Source organism: Pleurodeles waltl, chromosome 8, assembly GCF_031143425.1.
Source record: "Pleurodeles waltl isolate 20211129_DDA chromosome 8, aPleWal1.hap1.20221129, whole genome shotgun sequence".
In the NCBI taxonomy this organism is placed as follows: domain Eukaryota; kingdom Metazoa; phylum Chordata; class Amphibia; order Caudata; family Salamandridae; genus Pleurodeles; species Pleurodeles waltl.
Window position 1 is genome coordinate 1,191,250,386 of NC_090447.1, and position 13,025 is coordinate 1,191,263,410.

The 13,025-nt window shown below is 44.1% G+C and overlaps 1 protein-coding gene across 2 annotated transcripts in view; it reads left to right on the top strand.

Moving 5' to 3' along the window:
* Positions 1 to 13,025, top strand: part of LOC138250508 (serine/threonine-protein kinase Nek5-like) — a 350,116-nt gene that overhangs the window by 82,829 nt on the left and 254,262 nt on the right. For both annotated transcript variants that reach the window (XM_069205454.1, XM_069205455.1), the window contains exon 4: positions 8,040 to 8,137. In XM_069205454.1, the coding sequence (XP_069061555.1) occupies positions 8,040 to 8,137 (98 nt within the window). The remainder of the gene's footprint in view (positions 1 to 8,039; positions 8,138 to 13,025) is intronic.

Sequence of the window (13,025 nt, forward strand, 5' to 3'; positions counted from 1 at the left end):
CTCTTTATGCTTGAGGCTTATGGAACGTGAGGAAAATTATGATTATAACTCTTTGATGTTTGAACAGATGTCAGATTTCCAATACATGTTTTAAACCATTCAGCATTAGAGGCCTCCCATCCCCGTTGCCCACATGGACCTGCACGGATGATGCCTAGATTCTCCTTCTCTAATAACACTTCCCCCTGAATCGTCTTCCTATCCCTCGATGTACAGTACTGATTTACTTCCAAATTAGGCTTGTGCTGTACAAACAAAAAATACCAGTTGGATCCACGAGACAGCTGCTGACATTTTCACATACAGGTGTGCCATCAGAAATTTCTTAAGATCATCATAGCAGTCACCCTTGTCATTGGTACATGAACCTTCAGTTCAGGGTCAGTTTCCACTAAGAATAACTCACCTTACCAGGAGTTTATTATGTTTCCCTTCCTGGATGATTGACTAACGAGAACTGTAGTACCCACTTAAGTGCTAAGGATGAGATGGTCTCTACCTCAGTGTAGCCATCTCCAGTAGTGCAGAGGACAAGAACATATTGTCCTTAGCACTCAATGAGTACTTCACCAGGACCAAGTCAGCTTCCAAAATGTTTAAGACACACTCTATGTCCTAGGTTTGTCATCACTAAATAAAATCAACACTTTATTTCGTCACAGTGACTTTCATTTGTAAACAATGTCCCCGGTCACCAAGTTTTTATGATTTCACTTTTCCCAGTCACGGTTCAATCAGGGAAGCAGTGCCTAACTTCTGACCTCGCAAATACCCTTGACTTTGTTGTTCTAGAGACCAACGGTGCTGATGGCCTTGCGATTTACAGAGCTCTACATGTCAGTCTGATGGTGTGAAAAATACAGCTGTTGTCCAGTGAGACTGTCACAGGAGTATGAGGGAATGTATTCCCTCAAAGGCAAAATCAGTCAATCAGTCTGGCACTTGTAAACAGCAGCTTATAACCCATGGGGTCTCAAGGCACTGTTACGGGCATGCTGATCACTCGAAGAGCCAGGTCTTGAGATCCTTCCTGAACTGCTTCAGTGAGGAGGCCTGTTTGAGGTTGAGTGGGAGTGTGTTCCAGGTCCAGGCTGCGAGGTAAGAGAACGATCTGCCTCCAGCTGTGCTCTTCTTGATGGCGGCAAGGTGAGTTGGGAATATCGGAGTTGCCTGGTGGGGGTGTAGAAGGTCAGGCGGTGGTTGAGGTAGTCCAGTCTGATGTTGTGAAGTGCTTTGTAGGTGTGTTGAAAGTGATACGTTTGTCGACCGGGAGGCAGTGAAGGTCTCTGAGGCGGGCGGAGATGTGGCTGTGGCAGCAGATGTCCAGGATGAGTCTGGCTGCTGCATTCTGGAATCTCTGTAGTCTTGCTTGTAGCTTCTTTGTGATGCCGGAGTTGAGTGCGTTGTTGTAGTCCAATTTGCTGCTGACAAGAGCATGGGTGACCGTGCTTCTTGTCTCGGTGGGAATCCACTTGAAAATCTTTTGAAGGAGATGCAGACTGTGGAAGCATGACGATGAGATGCTGTTAACTTGGTGGGTCATGGAAAGCATGGAGTCCAGGATGTTGCCCAGGTTGCGTGCGTGGTCGGTGGGGGCATTTCCTAGGGGTGTTGGCTACCAGGAGTCTTTCGAGGTGGAGGGGGTGGAGCAGAGTAGGAGGATCTCTGTCTTGTCCGAGTTGAGTTTGAGACAGCTGGTTTCCATCCAGGCGGCGACTGCTCTCATTCAATTGTGGAAAATTCTCTTGGCTGTTGATGGGTCGTAAGTCAGGAGAGGATAAGTTGGTTATCATAGGCATAGGAGACGATGTCTAGACCATACTGTCTCACGATTTTAGCGAGTGGGGCCGTGTAAATTTTGAAGAGGGTCAAACTTAGTGAGGTTCCCTAGGGTACACCACAGCAGGTTTCGTTGAGTGCCGAGGTGAACAGGGGGAGTCTGACACTCTGGCTTCTTCCGGTGAGGAAGGATTGAATCCATTTCAGTGCTTTGCCACGGATGCTAGGCAGATGCGTTTGACTTGTGGCAAAAGCTCAGTTATCAGCAACTCACTAATGAAAAACTTAGAATTCACAGTTTACGTTATGTGAGAGAGCACCTGTAGCTTCCAAGGGGTTCATAGATAACCTAGATGCACTTTTGATTGAAAGGAATGTAAGAGACAAGTCAACTAAAGCTCCTGAACTGTTCTTACATAAGTAGTGCAAATTCTAAAGTTTAGCTCGTGTTTGCTGTAATGACTTCTCTAGTACGTCTTAGTAGAGCTTAGCTGATACAAAGGAAGTTCACAATACCAACTTCAACATAGGCACCATCAGGAGGGCAAACAGAGAACATGGAAGAAGAGGTCATAAAATAACAGATTCCAAGAAGCAAGTCTGAGTGCTCATTGAGCATGTTCTTGCAATGATGCACAACACTCCACTGCATAGCCCCTTGGAGCACTGTGAAATCTACTTAGGAATCATTTTCTTGGCAGAGATAAATAGATTGTTAGAGTATAAAATGCCATGTTGCATTTCATTTAGGTCTGTCTTACTAGGCCTTGTACGAAGACTGTTCTAGGTGCCTTCTGTTCCAGAATCCGGATTGTCCTACATTTGTAAATACCGACTCTTTAGAGTTGGATTGTAGAACTACGTGCAGGTTCTACGCGATAGATGGCAAAAATATTTATATCATGCATATGTTATTGAAAAATGTCCCATAAGGACCTTTCAATCTCCCTAAAACAAGGTGGGATTCCCTTCCATAGTCTCACTGTGGCAGAACATTTAGTGGAATCTGGAGATGTACATAGTCTGCAGCCCCAACCCTAGAGGATATTTGTGTGAGCTGACGCCACCGGTCTCAAAATTGACCTCTTTGCAAACAGAGTCCCTCCTTTTGCTCAGCATGTTGCACTTCCACAAAGTTCTTATTTTTTTAATAGCATTATTTAAAAAAATCACAGAGATTGGCGGTGTCAGCTTACTTTCATGCATGATAAATTAACATTACATTTTACATTTATTTATTTGGGGTTTGTAACAATGCTCGTGATGCTTTGCAAATACATCAGAGCTCTAATTTAACCATGCACTGTATAGTTTTTAAATCAACATAAACCACCCTTTTGGAATCAAATCGATTTTAAATGAACTTAGAATAGACACTGAAGGGAAGTCTTTGCAGCTCAAACTACCACCTACTGAAAAAGTGTTACCGCACTAACTCCCCTTCGTGGCACTTTAAATAGCCCAAACCAAAGGCCCCAAATGATCCTATTTTGAACGCATCAAATAGTAGAGAAACATATCCAAATGTTCCTGTTTCGAACACATGAAATAGTAGAGAAACAGACCCGCAAATTTGACAGTGAAAAAAGTGCATCTCAATTTCAAGAAGGGATAATATGAAAACTGTTTATCAGTGGATATTGAGTGATATACATCTGTTAGGACAAATACATCCGCCTCTTTTAAGTGATGCTCAGTTTGTCTTGTTACAGCATGGTTACTTGAATGTCAGTTGCTTACGTGGCATCTTGTGCAGGCTGCAGATCTGATGTTTTCAATATCCTTTTGGACAGAGGTTTGGAAAGTGAAGGAATTCTGTTATTCACAAAATTCATCTACATGGCACCTGCTTTCAAATGCTCTTCTTTTTCTGTAGAATACTGTGGGATTTATCATCACTGTGCCGATTTTCTCAGATGGCATAACGCCTTTATTCTCATTTACACTGCAGAACGCGAGGCTTTGTTCCAAATGCGCTCCTAGATGTTCTGTGCCGCTGACATTTTTTCAAGGTCTTCTAAAACTGTCAGTTTAACTGCGGCCGCCAGCATCTTGTTTTAGCATTCTTCAAATTTTCCTTAAGGCTTACCAGAGAAGTCTCAGCTGCAGTTCCTTACAATTTTTGTAAAGTTTAGACTAAAAAGTCGAACTTTACTATTAGTAAACTTAGACTTTGGTCTAAGTTTAGACTAAAAGTCTAACCTAGACTAAAAGTCTAACTTAGACCAAAAGTCTGACTTTCCTAGAAGTAAAGTTAGACATTTGGTCTAAGTAAGTCTTTTCGTCTGAACTTTGCCCAAAAGTCTAACTTTACTACTAGTAAAGTTAGACCTTTGGTCTAAACTTAGACTTCAGGTCTTATTTTAGACTTTTGGTCTAAGTTTACCTTAGTGAATGAGGCCCTAAGTCTTTTAAATGTAAACTCCCTGCTACTCTAGGGTTGTTTTTTTTCCTGATAGTCCACATTGCTTGCCCATTCTTTCTTTGTTTGTATACATGTAATTGAAGCAATATAAGCAAAAAGGTAGTAAGGAACCAGTTGTCTCCCTCACGGTTCCATACTAGCTGACATCACTTATAGTGGGTTTGAAAATGATTTGGAGGCTGTTACAGATTTTTTTCTTACCACCCCATGAGTTCTCTCTACTCTTTTGAGCTGTCCTGCCAGTGTTGTGCCGGAACCAAAACCAAAGGTAGAAACACCAAACCAAAAGGTGTTCAGTGCACAGCATGAATACATTCTCCCCAAGTTCTGTCTGTGATTCCTGTATTTCATTTTAGAATTCAACAAGGAGGAGGAATGTTAGAAATTGGGTTTCTGGTTGGCAGAGGTATGCCTATCTAAGCAGGAACCACAATCCTACTCATGGTAAGTCACAAACACACCCTAAATTAACTTGTGCTCAGCCCTTGGTAGCTTGGCACAGAGGCGCCAGGCTTAACATAAGGGGCAATGTGTATAGTATAGTGTGCAACACTTCAAACAGTAAACAATCACAACACAAAAAGTTTAATTTAATAAATAAAACAAGACCAAAATGACACAAAGTCTGTAGGTAGAATATGATTTATGAATTTTTAATTATTAAACTGAAGCAAAGCACTTAGAAGCAAAAAAGTGCCAACCAGGGCTATCTGGTCTTGCTGGAGTGGGGCAAAGTCAAGAGTTCAGTCTGACTGTGATTGAGGCTCAGGTTTAGCCTGCTGAAAAGTACCTGGGTTGGGTCGTCGTCAAAGACAAGATGCAGGGTGCAGAGGAGGTACTACAACGTCGGCGGTCCACACAGCTAGGGCGATGCGTGAGTTTAAGCTCCATAACAGCAACAATGCATTGGCAATGATGCCCACAGTACAAGCGGTACGCCGGTGTTGATCCTCGCAATGCCGCCGATGCATTGTGTTGATCGTTGCAAAGGCAGCGATGCATCCGCAGTTCTGGGCTCCACGTTACAGCAAAGGGCTGGTTCTAGACTCTGTATCGATGGAGGTGTGCAGATCCTGCTGCCAGTGCTCTTTAGGTCCAATTCCAAAGGTCCAGAACTGGATGGGCACCACTTGGCAGGGCAGACTCACAACTGGCGGAGTCCAGGTGCAAGAGCAGATGAGTGTTTTATGGCCCTGAGACTTCAGAAAACACAAGAACAGTCAGCTGGGTCTTGGAGTCACTCTGGGTTCTGGAGTTAAGAGTTGGGGGTCCAGTCCTTCTCACAGAGGCAAGGAGGACAGCAGGTCAGCACAGCAAGAAAATTGTTTTTCCAAAGCAGCAGTCCAGCAGGTTGGCAATCTTCAGCAGCATAGCAGTCTTTCTTCCTGGCAGAGTATCCACAGGTCCAGAAGTGTTGTGAAGTGGTAGGGTTTGAGGCCCAGTTTTTATAGTCAGTGGTGCCTTGAAGTGGGGGAGACTGCAAAGGATTCTTTGAAGTGCACAGAGAGCTTCCCTTCCTGCCCTGGCTCCGGACTCACTACAGGTGGGTATGCAACCATTTGTGTAGGAACAAGACACAGCCTGCTACTTTTAGAAAGTTGGACGTTTGGTGCCTTCTGCATGTTTCTTGTCTGGGGTAGCTGACAGTAGAGCTTTATGTATTCCGTCTAGTCTTCCACACAGCATGGGAGCTTAGGTGTGACTTGATGGTCCCTGGTGGGCCATCTAGACAGGATGGGAGGGAGGAGCTGACCACAACCTGACACTTACACCTGAGTAAGTGTGAGGCTGTGGCCAGCTTCTCCCTCCCATCCTGTCTAGATGGCCCATCAGGGACAATCAAGTCACACCAAAAGTCCCATGTTGGGAGTCAAGAGGGAATACATAAAGCCCAGCTGTCACCTACCCCGGACAAGTGATAGGAGACAGGCAATAAGCACCAAATGGCCAACCTTCCTAAAGTAGCATTTTCAGAATGACAATTTAAAATCTGACTTCATCATAATTTGTGATTTTAAATTGTGATTCCGGAGACACCAAACTCGAAAATCTTATCTCTTCCAGATTTTAAATTTCACTCATGAGATGTAATAAGGGAAGCCCAATGTTAAGCTATGGGAGAGATAGGCCTTGCAGTAGTGAAAAATAAATGTAAACGTTTTCACTACCAGGACATGGTAAACTTATATATGCATGTCCATGGTAAACTTATATATGCATGTCCAACTCTTTATATACTCAGCACCCTGCCCTTGGGTGTGTCTAGTGCCTGCCTTAGGGGTGAAATATATTTATTAAAAAGGAAGGTTTGGGCCTTGCAAAAAGTTTATTTTGACAGGTCGACATGGCAGTTTAAACCTGCAAACACAGGCTCTGCAGCGGCAGGCCTGAGACCTGTTTAAAGGGCTACTTAGGTGGGTGGCACAATCAGTGCTCCAGACCCACTAGTAGCATTTAATATACAGGTCCTGGTACACATAGTGCAATTTAATAGGGACTTATAAGTAAATTAAACATGCCATTGTGTATAGGCCAATCAAACCATTTTTTAGGGAGCGAGCTCAAGAACTTTAGCCCTGGTTAACAGTTATAAAGTGCACAGAGTCCTAAGGCCAACAAAAACGAATTCAGCAAAAAGTGGAGGGAAAAAAGCAAGACGTTAGGGAGTGACCCTGCAGAGAGGGCCATTTCCAACAAGGAGTGTGAGTAGAAGTGATGTGAGGAATGTGAAATGAAGAGCGAGTAGTTTGGTAAGAGGTGTGAGGAGTAATGGGGAATAAGTAATGGACACATCCTAAAATGGAGACCAGAACCTTACATTTCAAGGTTTCCTTATTCATCCCCTGTGTCAAGTGAGGACGAGGATTGCAAAGTGGGATAGAATATTAAGGAAGAGTCTGAAATGATAGTGTTAGATATGACAAGTAAGAAGGGAAGGCAGAAGAAAGCAGAATGAGGGATGAGGTCCAAGGTATGAGCAGTGAATTATGATGCTTGAAGGAGAGAGTGTGGAATGATGAGTGAGGAGGATGAATAATGGTGTCCTCTTAAGGAATTAGCACAAGTTGGCACTGCATATGCTCTTCTACATCTAATCCTTTTTCCCAGGCATCAGACTGGATCTAGGACAAGCATGTGCCCAGGTTGAGCAACACATGGGCAGTGTGGAGAAGAAGGGAGGAAGCAATAACAGAGTATAGTGGGAAGAGGATGGGGTAAAAACAAAACAAGGGAGGTCAGGGGGAGGAGGGTGGGAGCAGCAGCAAGGACAGAGGTTAAGCAACATGCGGGAGGTGCAAGGGGGAAGGAGGGAACAGAAGGGGGGAACACCAACAGACACCTGGATGAACGAGGTACACCAGAAAGCGGGAAGGGGGACAGACGGCATACATATGCACTCCTACAGAGTGCAGGGCAAAAAGTAAAAAGTAAAGAACCTGCAGGAGCGCGCAGCCAGTGAAAGGACAATGACTGTATTTGGTCCATGTTCCACTGAAGGAGCAAACACTTAAGCCCCTGGAGGAAGCAGGAGGTGGTGGCCAATAAGTATCAAGGAAACAAGAGCAATGCCGTAGTCAGGCTGTAAGCCAATTTAAGTTTTTTTTGTTTACAAAAGACTTCGCCAGCCAATCATGCACTGTTTTAGGCGAAACCGAAAAACATTTCTACCCTGCTGAGTCAATAACACCAAGTAGTGCTGTCTGGTGTCATCACAGTGTTTTGTGATTCTGTCAGAAGATATACAGATTTCTTTTTGGCATTTGATCGCAGGAACTTAAAAAGATTAAAGAAGTTATCCTATGTAATTCCATATAATATTTCCCAATTTTCTTAGAGAGGAACAAACTATTTATTGTGATGGAATATTGTGATGGCGGTGACCTAATGAGAAGGATAAACAAGCAACATGGTGTTCTTTTTGATGAAGATCAGGTAAAGCAACACAATACAGTTTAAAAAAAATAATTTGCTTTGTGTCTCTGGAATCTGCCAATGAATTTTAAGAGCTATCCTGTACATTTTCTGATGGTTCTTGATTTTTATTAATTTTAATTGAACTGTGTTATGGTAATTGTTGTTATAACAACACTTAAAAGTGGGGATGTAAAATGTTGTGATTTGGCAAAATTCAGTGTCAAACAAGCATTGGCAAAACCATCAGGTCCGGCATTGGATGCCAGCCTTTTGGCTTTGCTAATGATTGTTTTATTTTGTCATGGTTTCTGTAAAACATTATTGCTAGGGAATGTGCTGGACTCTTGGCAATATAAAAAAAACAGCGGTTAAAAACTAAAATATGAATTGGTGTAAAAAAAGCACATACTGCTATGATTGTCACGACTCACGTGCTGCTTGCGCCTGGAGTTTGCAGATCTTGAGGCGTGGATCTTGAGGGTTCGACTTTGTCCCAAAAAGGGGCGACTCTTTCTGGTAGCCACGGTGCTGTAGGCGAGGAAACGCCAAGGACAGACCGTGACCGTGAGAAAGTAGCGCCAGAGGGAAAAAACCCCTTCAGAAGAAGAGGAAAAAACCTCCCAGAAGATTCGCAGGGGATTCCTGGAACAAGAACAGAGGAACAGGAATCAAAGGAACTGACGTAACACAGAAATGGCGAAATCCAGAGCCAAGGGCTAGGAAATCAGGAGCGAGGACACTAACTGAAACAGAGAGTGTTGCAGCGCAAAGAGGGAAAGAAAAAACACCCTTAAATACCATAAAACAGGAAGTGACCCACAGGAAGAAAAAGGACACCATCTTGCATAGGGAAAAGTAGATAGAATAGACTGGAACAGAAACCATAGAGAATAGGGAAGGAGGAATGCTGGGAAGACAGAGGTAACCTGGGAAGGGGAAAAGACATAAAGGACAGAGGAGAAAACAGACCCAAAAAGAAAGAAAGACAGAAAAGAAGAAAGAGGAGTCCCCAAACAGGTAAGAGGGGTCAGGAGACCCCAACAAGACGGAGGGAGAGCGCAGCGCGAGGCCCCTAGTAAGTCCTGGGGCCTCGCAAGGTGCAAGAAAGGCTCGGGGCGCGCCGCGTCTTAGAGACGCGAAGCGCGGCCCGAGCCGAACGCGCGGCTTGTGCCGAACGCTCGGCTCGCGCCGCGCGGTGCGGCGCGACAGTAGGCCCCCCTCCCGAAGGCCCTGGTTTGAAAGGAAATAAACGGTGAAAGCGCTGAGTCAGAAGAGGAGCATGAACAGAAGATGCATCTTCCCAAGAACATTCACTGAGAGGATAACCCTTCCAATGAATTAGATACTGCAGACGGGTGTGAAAAAGACGAGAGTCACAAATCTCCTGAACCTCATATTCAGGAACATCATCCACTAAGACAGGAGGAGGACAGGAAAACTGACGGGAGTACGGATCTGGTACATAAGGTTTGAGTTGGGAGACATGGAAGACTGGATGAATCTTCCATGTGTGAGGCAAGTGAAGACGGACAGTGACGGGATTAAGCAACTGGAGAATACGGAAAGGCCCGTAATAGCGAGGTGTGAATTTGTTCTGAGAAAGACGTGAGGGTAAGAATTTAGAAGAAAGCCAAACTTTATCCTGTGGAAGGTAGTCCGGAGTTGCCCTACGTTTCTTGTCTGCTACTTTCTTCATATATCTCTTGGTGTGTAAGAGATTAGAACGAATCAGTCTATGGATTTGTAGAAGACGTTTGGAAAAATGAGTAATAGCGGGTAAGGGAGTGGGAGACAGAGAAGAAGTAGGAAAAGAGGTAGGATGAAAACCATAAGAACAGAAAAAAGGAGTGGTCTTGGAGGCACTATGGACTGAGTTATTATAAGAGAACTCAGCGATAGGGAGATAAGTGTTCCAGTTGCTTTGAGTTGAGTTGCAAAAACAACGAAGGTATTGTTCTAAGCCCTGGTTCAGACGCTCGGTCTGTCCATTGGTCTGGGGATGGAAGCCCGATGACAGAGCTCTATCGATGTTTAGTGTCTTACAAAAATACCTCCAGAACCGGGAAATGTACTGAGGACCTCTATCAGATATAAGAGTATGAGGAAGTCCATGAAGACGGAAGATATGTTCAATGAATATCTGGCTTAATTCTTGGGATGTAGGTAGTTTTTTCAAGGCAGTGAAGTGAGCCATCTTAGTAAAAGAGTCCACAGTGACCATGATTACCCGGTTTCCTGCTGAGAGTGGTAACGAACACATGAAATCGGTGGAGATGGTGTGCCATGGAGTTGGCGGAACCGGCAAGGGCTGGAGTAAACCCGCAGGTCTGGTTCGGGGAATCTTGACTTGAGCGCATGTGGGACAAGCCTGAACGTATGTTTCAATATCTTTTTTCCAAGTAGGCCACCAGAAAAATCGTGATAACAGTTCTTGTGTGGCCTTGATGCCTCTATGACCAGCAACCGGTGAATCATGACACATTTGTAATGCCTTTTCTCTCACTCTGTTAGTGGGGATGAATAACAGATCGTGATAATAATAGTATCCTTGTCTCTTATGTAAAAGAGGCCTTAAGTTCTCTATTTCATCATCAGATAGATTGGGGTACTCTAGTTGTACCTCCTCCAGAAAAGACTGGGCTACCCCAATGATCTTACTAGGTTCCAGTAGGGGTTGAGCTGGGACAGGAGTACAATCTGGATAACGACGCGATAGAGCATCAGCCAGAATGTTTTGGGAGCCAGGAATATATGTAATGTAGAAATCATACTGGCTGAAGAAGAAGGCCCAACGAGCTTGACGACTATTTTGGCATACGAAATTTCGTAAACATTGTAAGTTTCGATGGTCTGTTCTCACTTCAAAAGGTTCCTTGGAACCCATCAGAAACTGCCTCCATTCAATACAAGCTGTTTTCAGAGCCAACAATTCTCTTTCCAATACTGAGTAATGTTGTTCTGCAATAGAGAGTATATGAGACAAATAGAAAACAGGATGTTCAAGACCATCGTCTTCTTGTTGTTGGAGTAGAACGGCACCAATGGCTTTTTCAGAAGCATCGGTGACGACAATAAATCGTTTGTTGGTATCTGGATGTCTTAAGATGGGAGCTTGTGTAAATGCCTTCTTTAATTCTTGAAAAGCTGTTTCAGCAGTTTTAGTCCAGACAAACCCTTTAATAAGATTTTCCTTCTTTAAAGTGTGAGTTATGTGGCTAGTTTGTTTAGCAAAGTCTGCGATGAATTGTCGATAGAAGTTCGCCAATCCTAGAAAGCATTGTGTTTCTTTAATGGAAGATGGAGAAGGCCAATCTAGGATAGCTTGCACCTTTTCTTGATCCATGGCTACTCCGGTGGTACTTAAATGATATCCTAGATATTTGACTTCCGTCTGGTCAAACTCACACTTTTCGGGTTTGCAAAACAGTTGATGTGCCCGGAGTCGTTGAAGGACTTGTTTAACATGGGAAGAATGGAGTTTGGGATTTCTGGAATAAATAAGAATATCATCAAGGTAGATTACAACTGTCTGATTCAGGAGATCCGAGAATACTGAGTCCATAAATCTCTGAAAAATTGCCGGGGCATTAGTAAGACCGAAAGGCATTACCCTGTATTCAAAATGACCAAATGGAGTCCTAAAGGCCGTTTTCCACTCATCTCCTTCTTTAATGCGTAAGAGGTGATAGGCTCCCCGTAGATCTAGTTTGGTAAACCGTTGAGCCCCTCTGACTGCCTCTAAAATGTCCCTTATGAGAGGCAAAGGATAACGATCTTTAATAGTTATTTTATTCAGGCCTCGAAAATCCAGGCAAGGGCGAAGGTCCTTTGTCTTCTTGGGTACGAAAAAGAGAGGAGCCCCAGCCGGAGAAGACGATGGAACAATAAGCCCACTTTGAATATTTTCATCCAAATACTCCTTTAGTACTTCCTTTTCAGTTTCCGTGAGGGAATACATCCTGCCAAAAGGAACGATAGTGCCAGGTTCCAAGGGAATAGCACAATCGTAATCTCGATGTGGAGGTAACACAGGTTTGGAAGGTTTTTGGAAGACATCTTGAAATTCCAAATAGTGTTCAGGAACTCCTTGGACTGTATTTATGGTCGAACCGGTGGTGCCCTCCGTGATAATTGACCTCTTAGGCGACCAATACTTGTCTGAAGCAAAACAGTGCTCGTGACAGAACTGTGAAGACAAGGAAACCGTCCGGGTAGCCCAGTTCACATATGGATTATGTCTGATGAACCACGGGATTCCAAGAATGATGGTATGGTTGGGGGAAGTTATAAGATCAAAGGAAATGTGTTCCTGATGGTTGCTGATCTGTAGATTTAGCATCAGGGTAGTTGTATCTACTGGACCCGATGATATCAAAGATCCATCCACCGTGTGAACTTGTTCTGGAACCTCCTTAGGTTGTATAGGAACTTGTTGAGTGGTGGCCCACTTCTTATCCATATAAATGCCACTAGCTCCACAATCTAGTAGTGCCATAGTCTTCTCTAGACGGCCATCAGGTAATTGTAACATTACTGGTAAAGTGAACAAGGATGTGGTATTGTCGTTGAAAGAACTGATGGAAGGTATGGCTGCTAATCCCGTCCCCTCCCTTCTTACAGAGGACGGGAAGCGGCGTTTCCCGATGGCCTTGATGGACGTACTGGGCAGGTACGCAGTATGTGGCCGGCAGATCCGCAGTATAAACACAACCCCTTCTTTCGTCTTTCTTCTCGTTCGCTAGGGGAGAGAGGGCCTCGAGTTGTATCCACCTGCATGGGTTCTCCTTCGGTGTCTCTGACAGGAGGGCGAGGTTCCTCAGAACGATGTGGAAAAACTCGTGAGGTGCTTGGTTGAAAAGACCCTCTGCCTTTTCTCTTCTCTGCTCTCCGTTCCTGAAGGCGATAC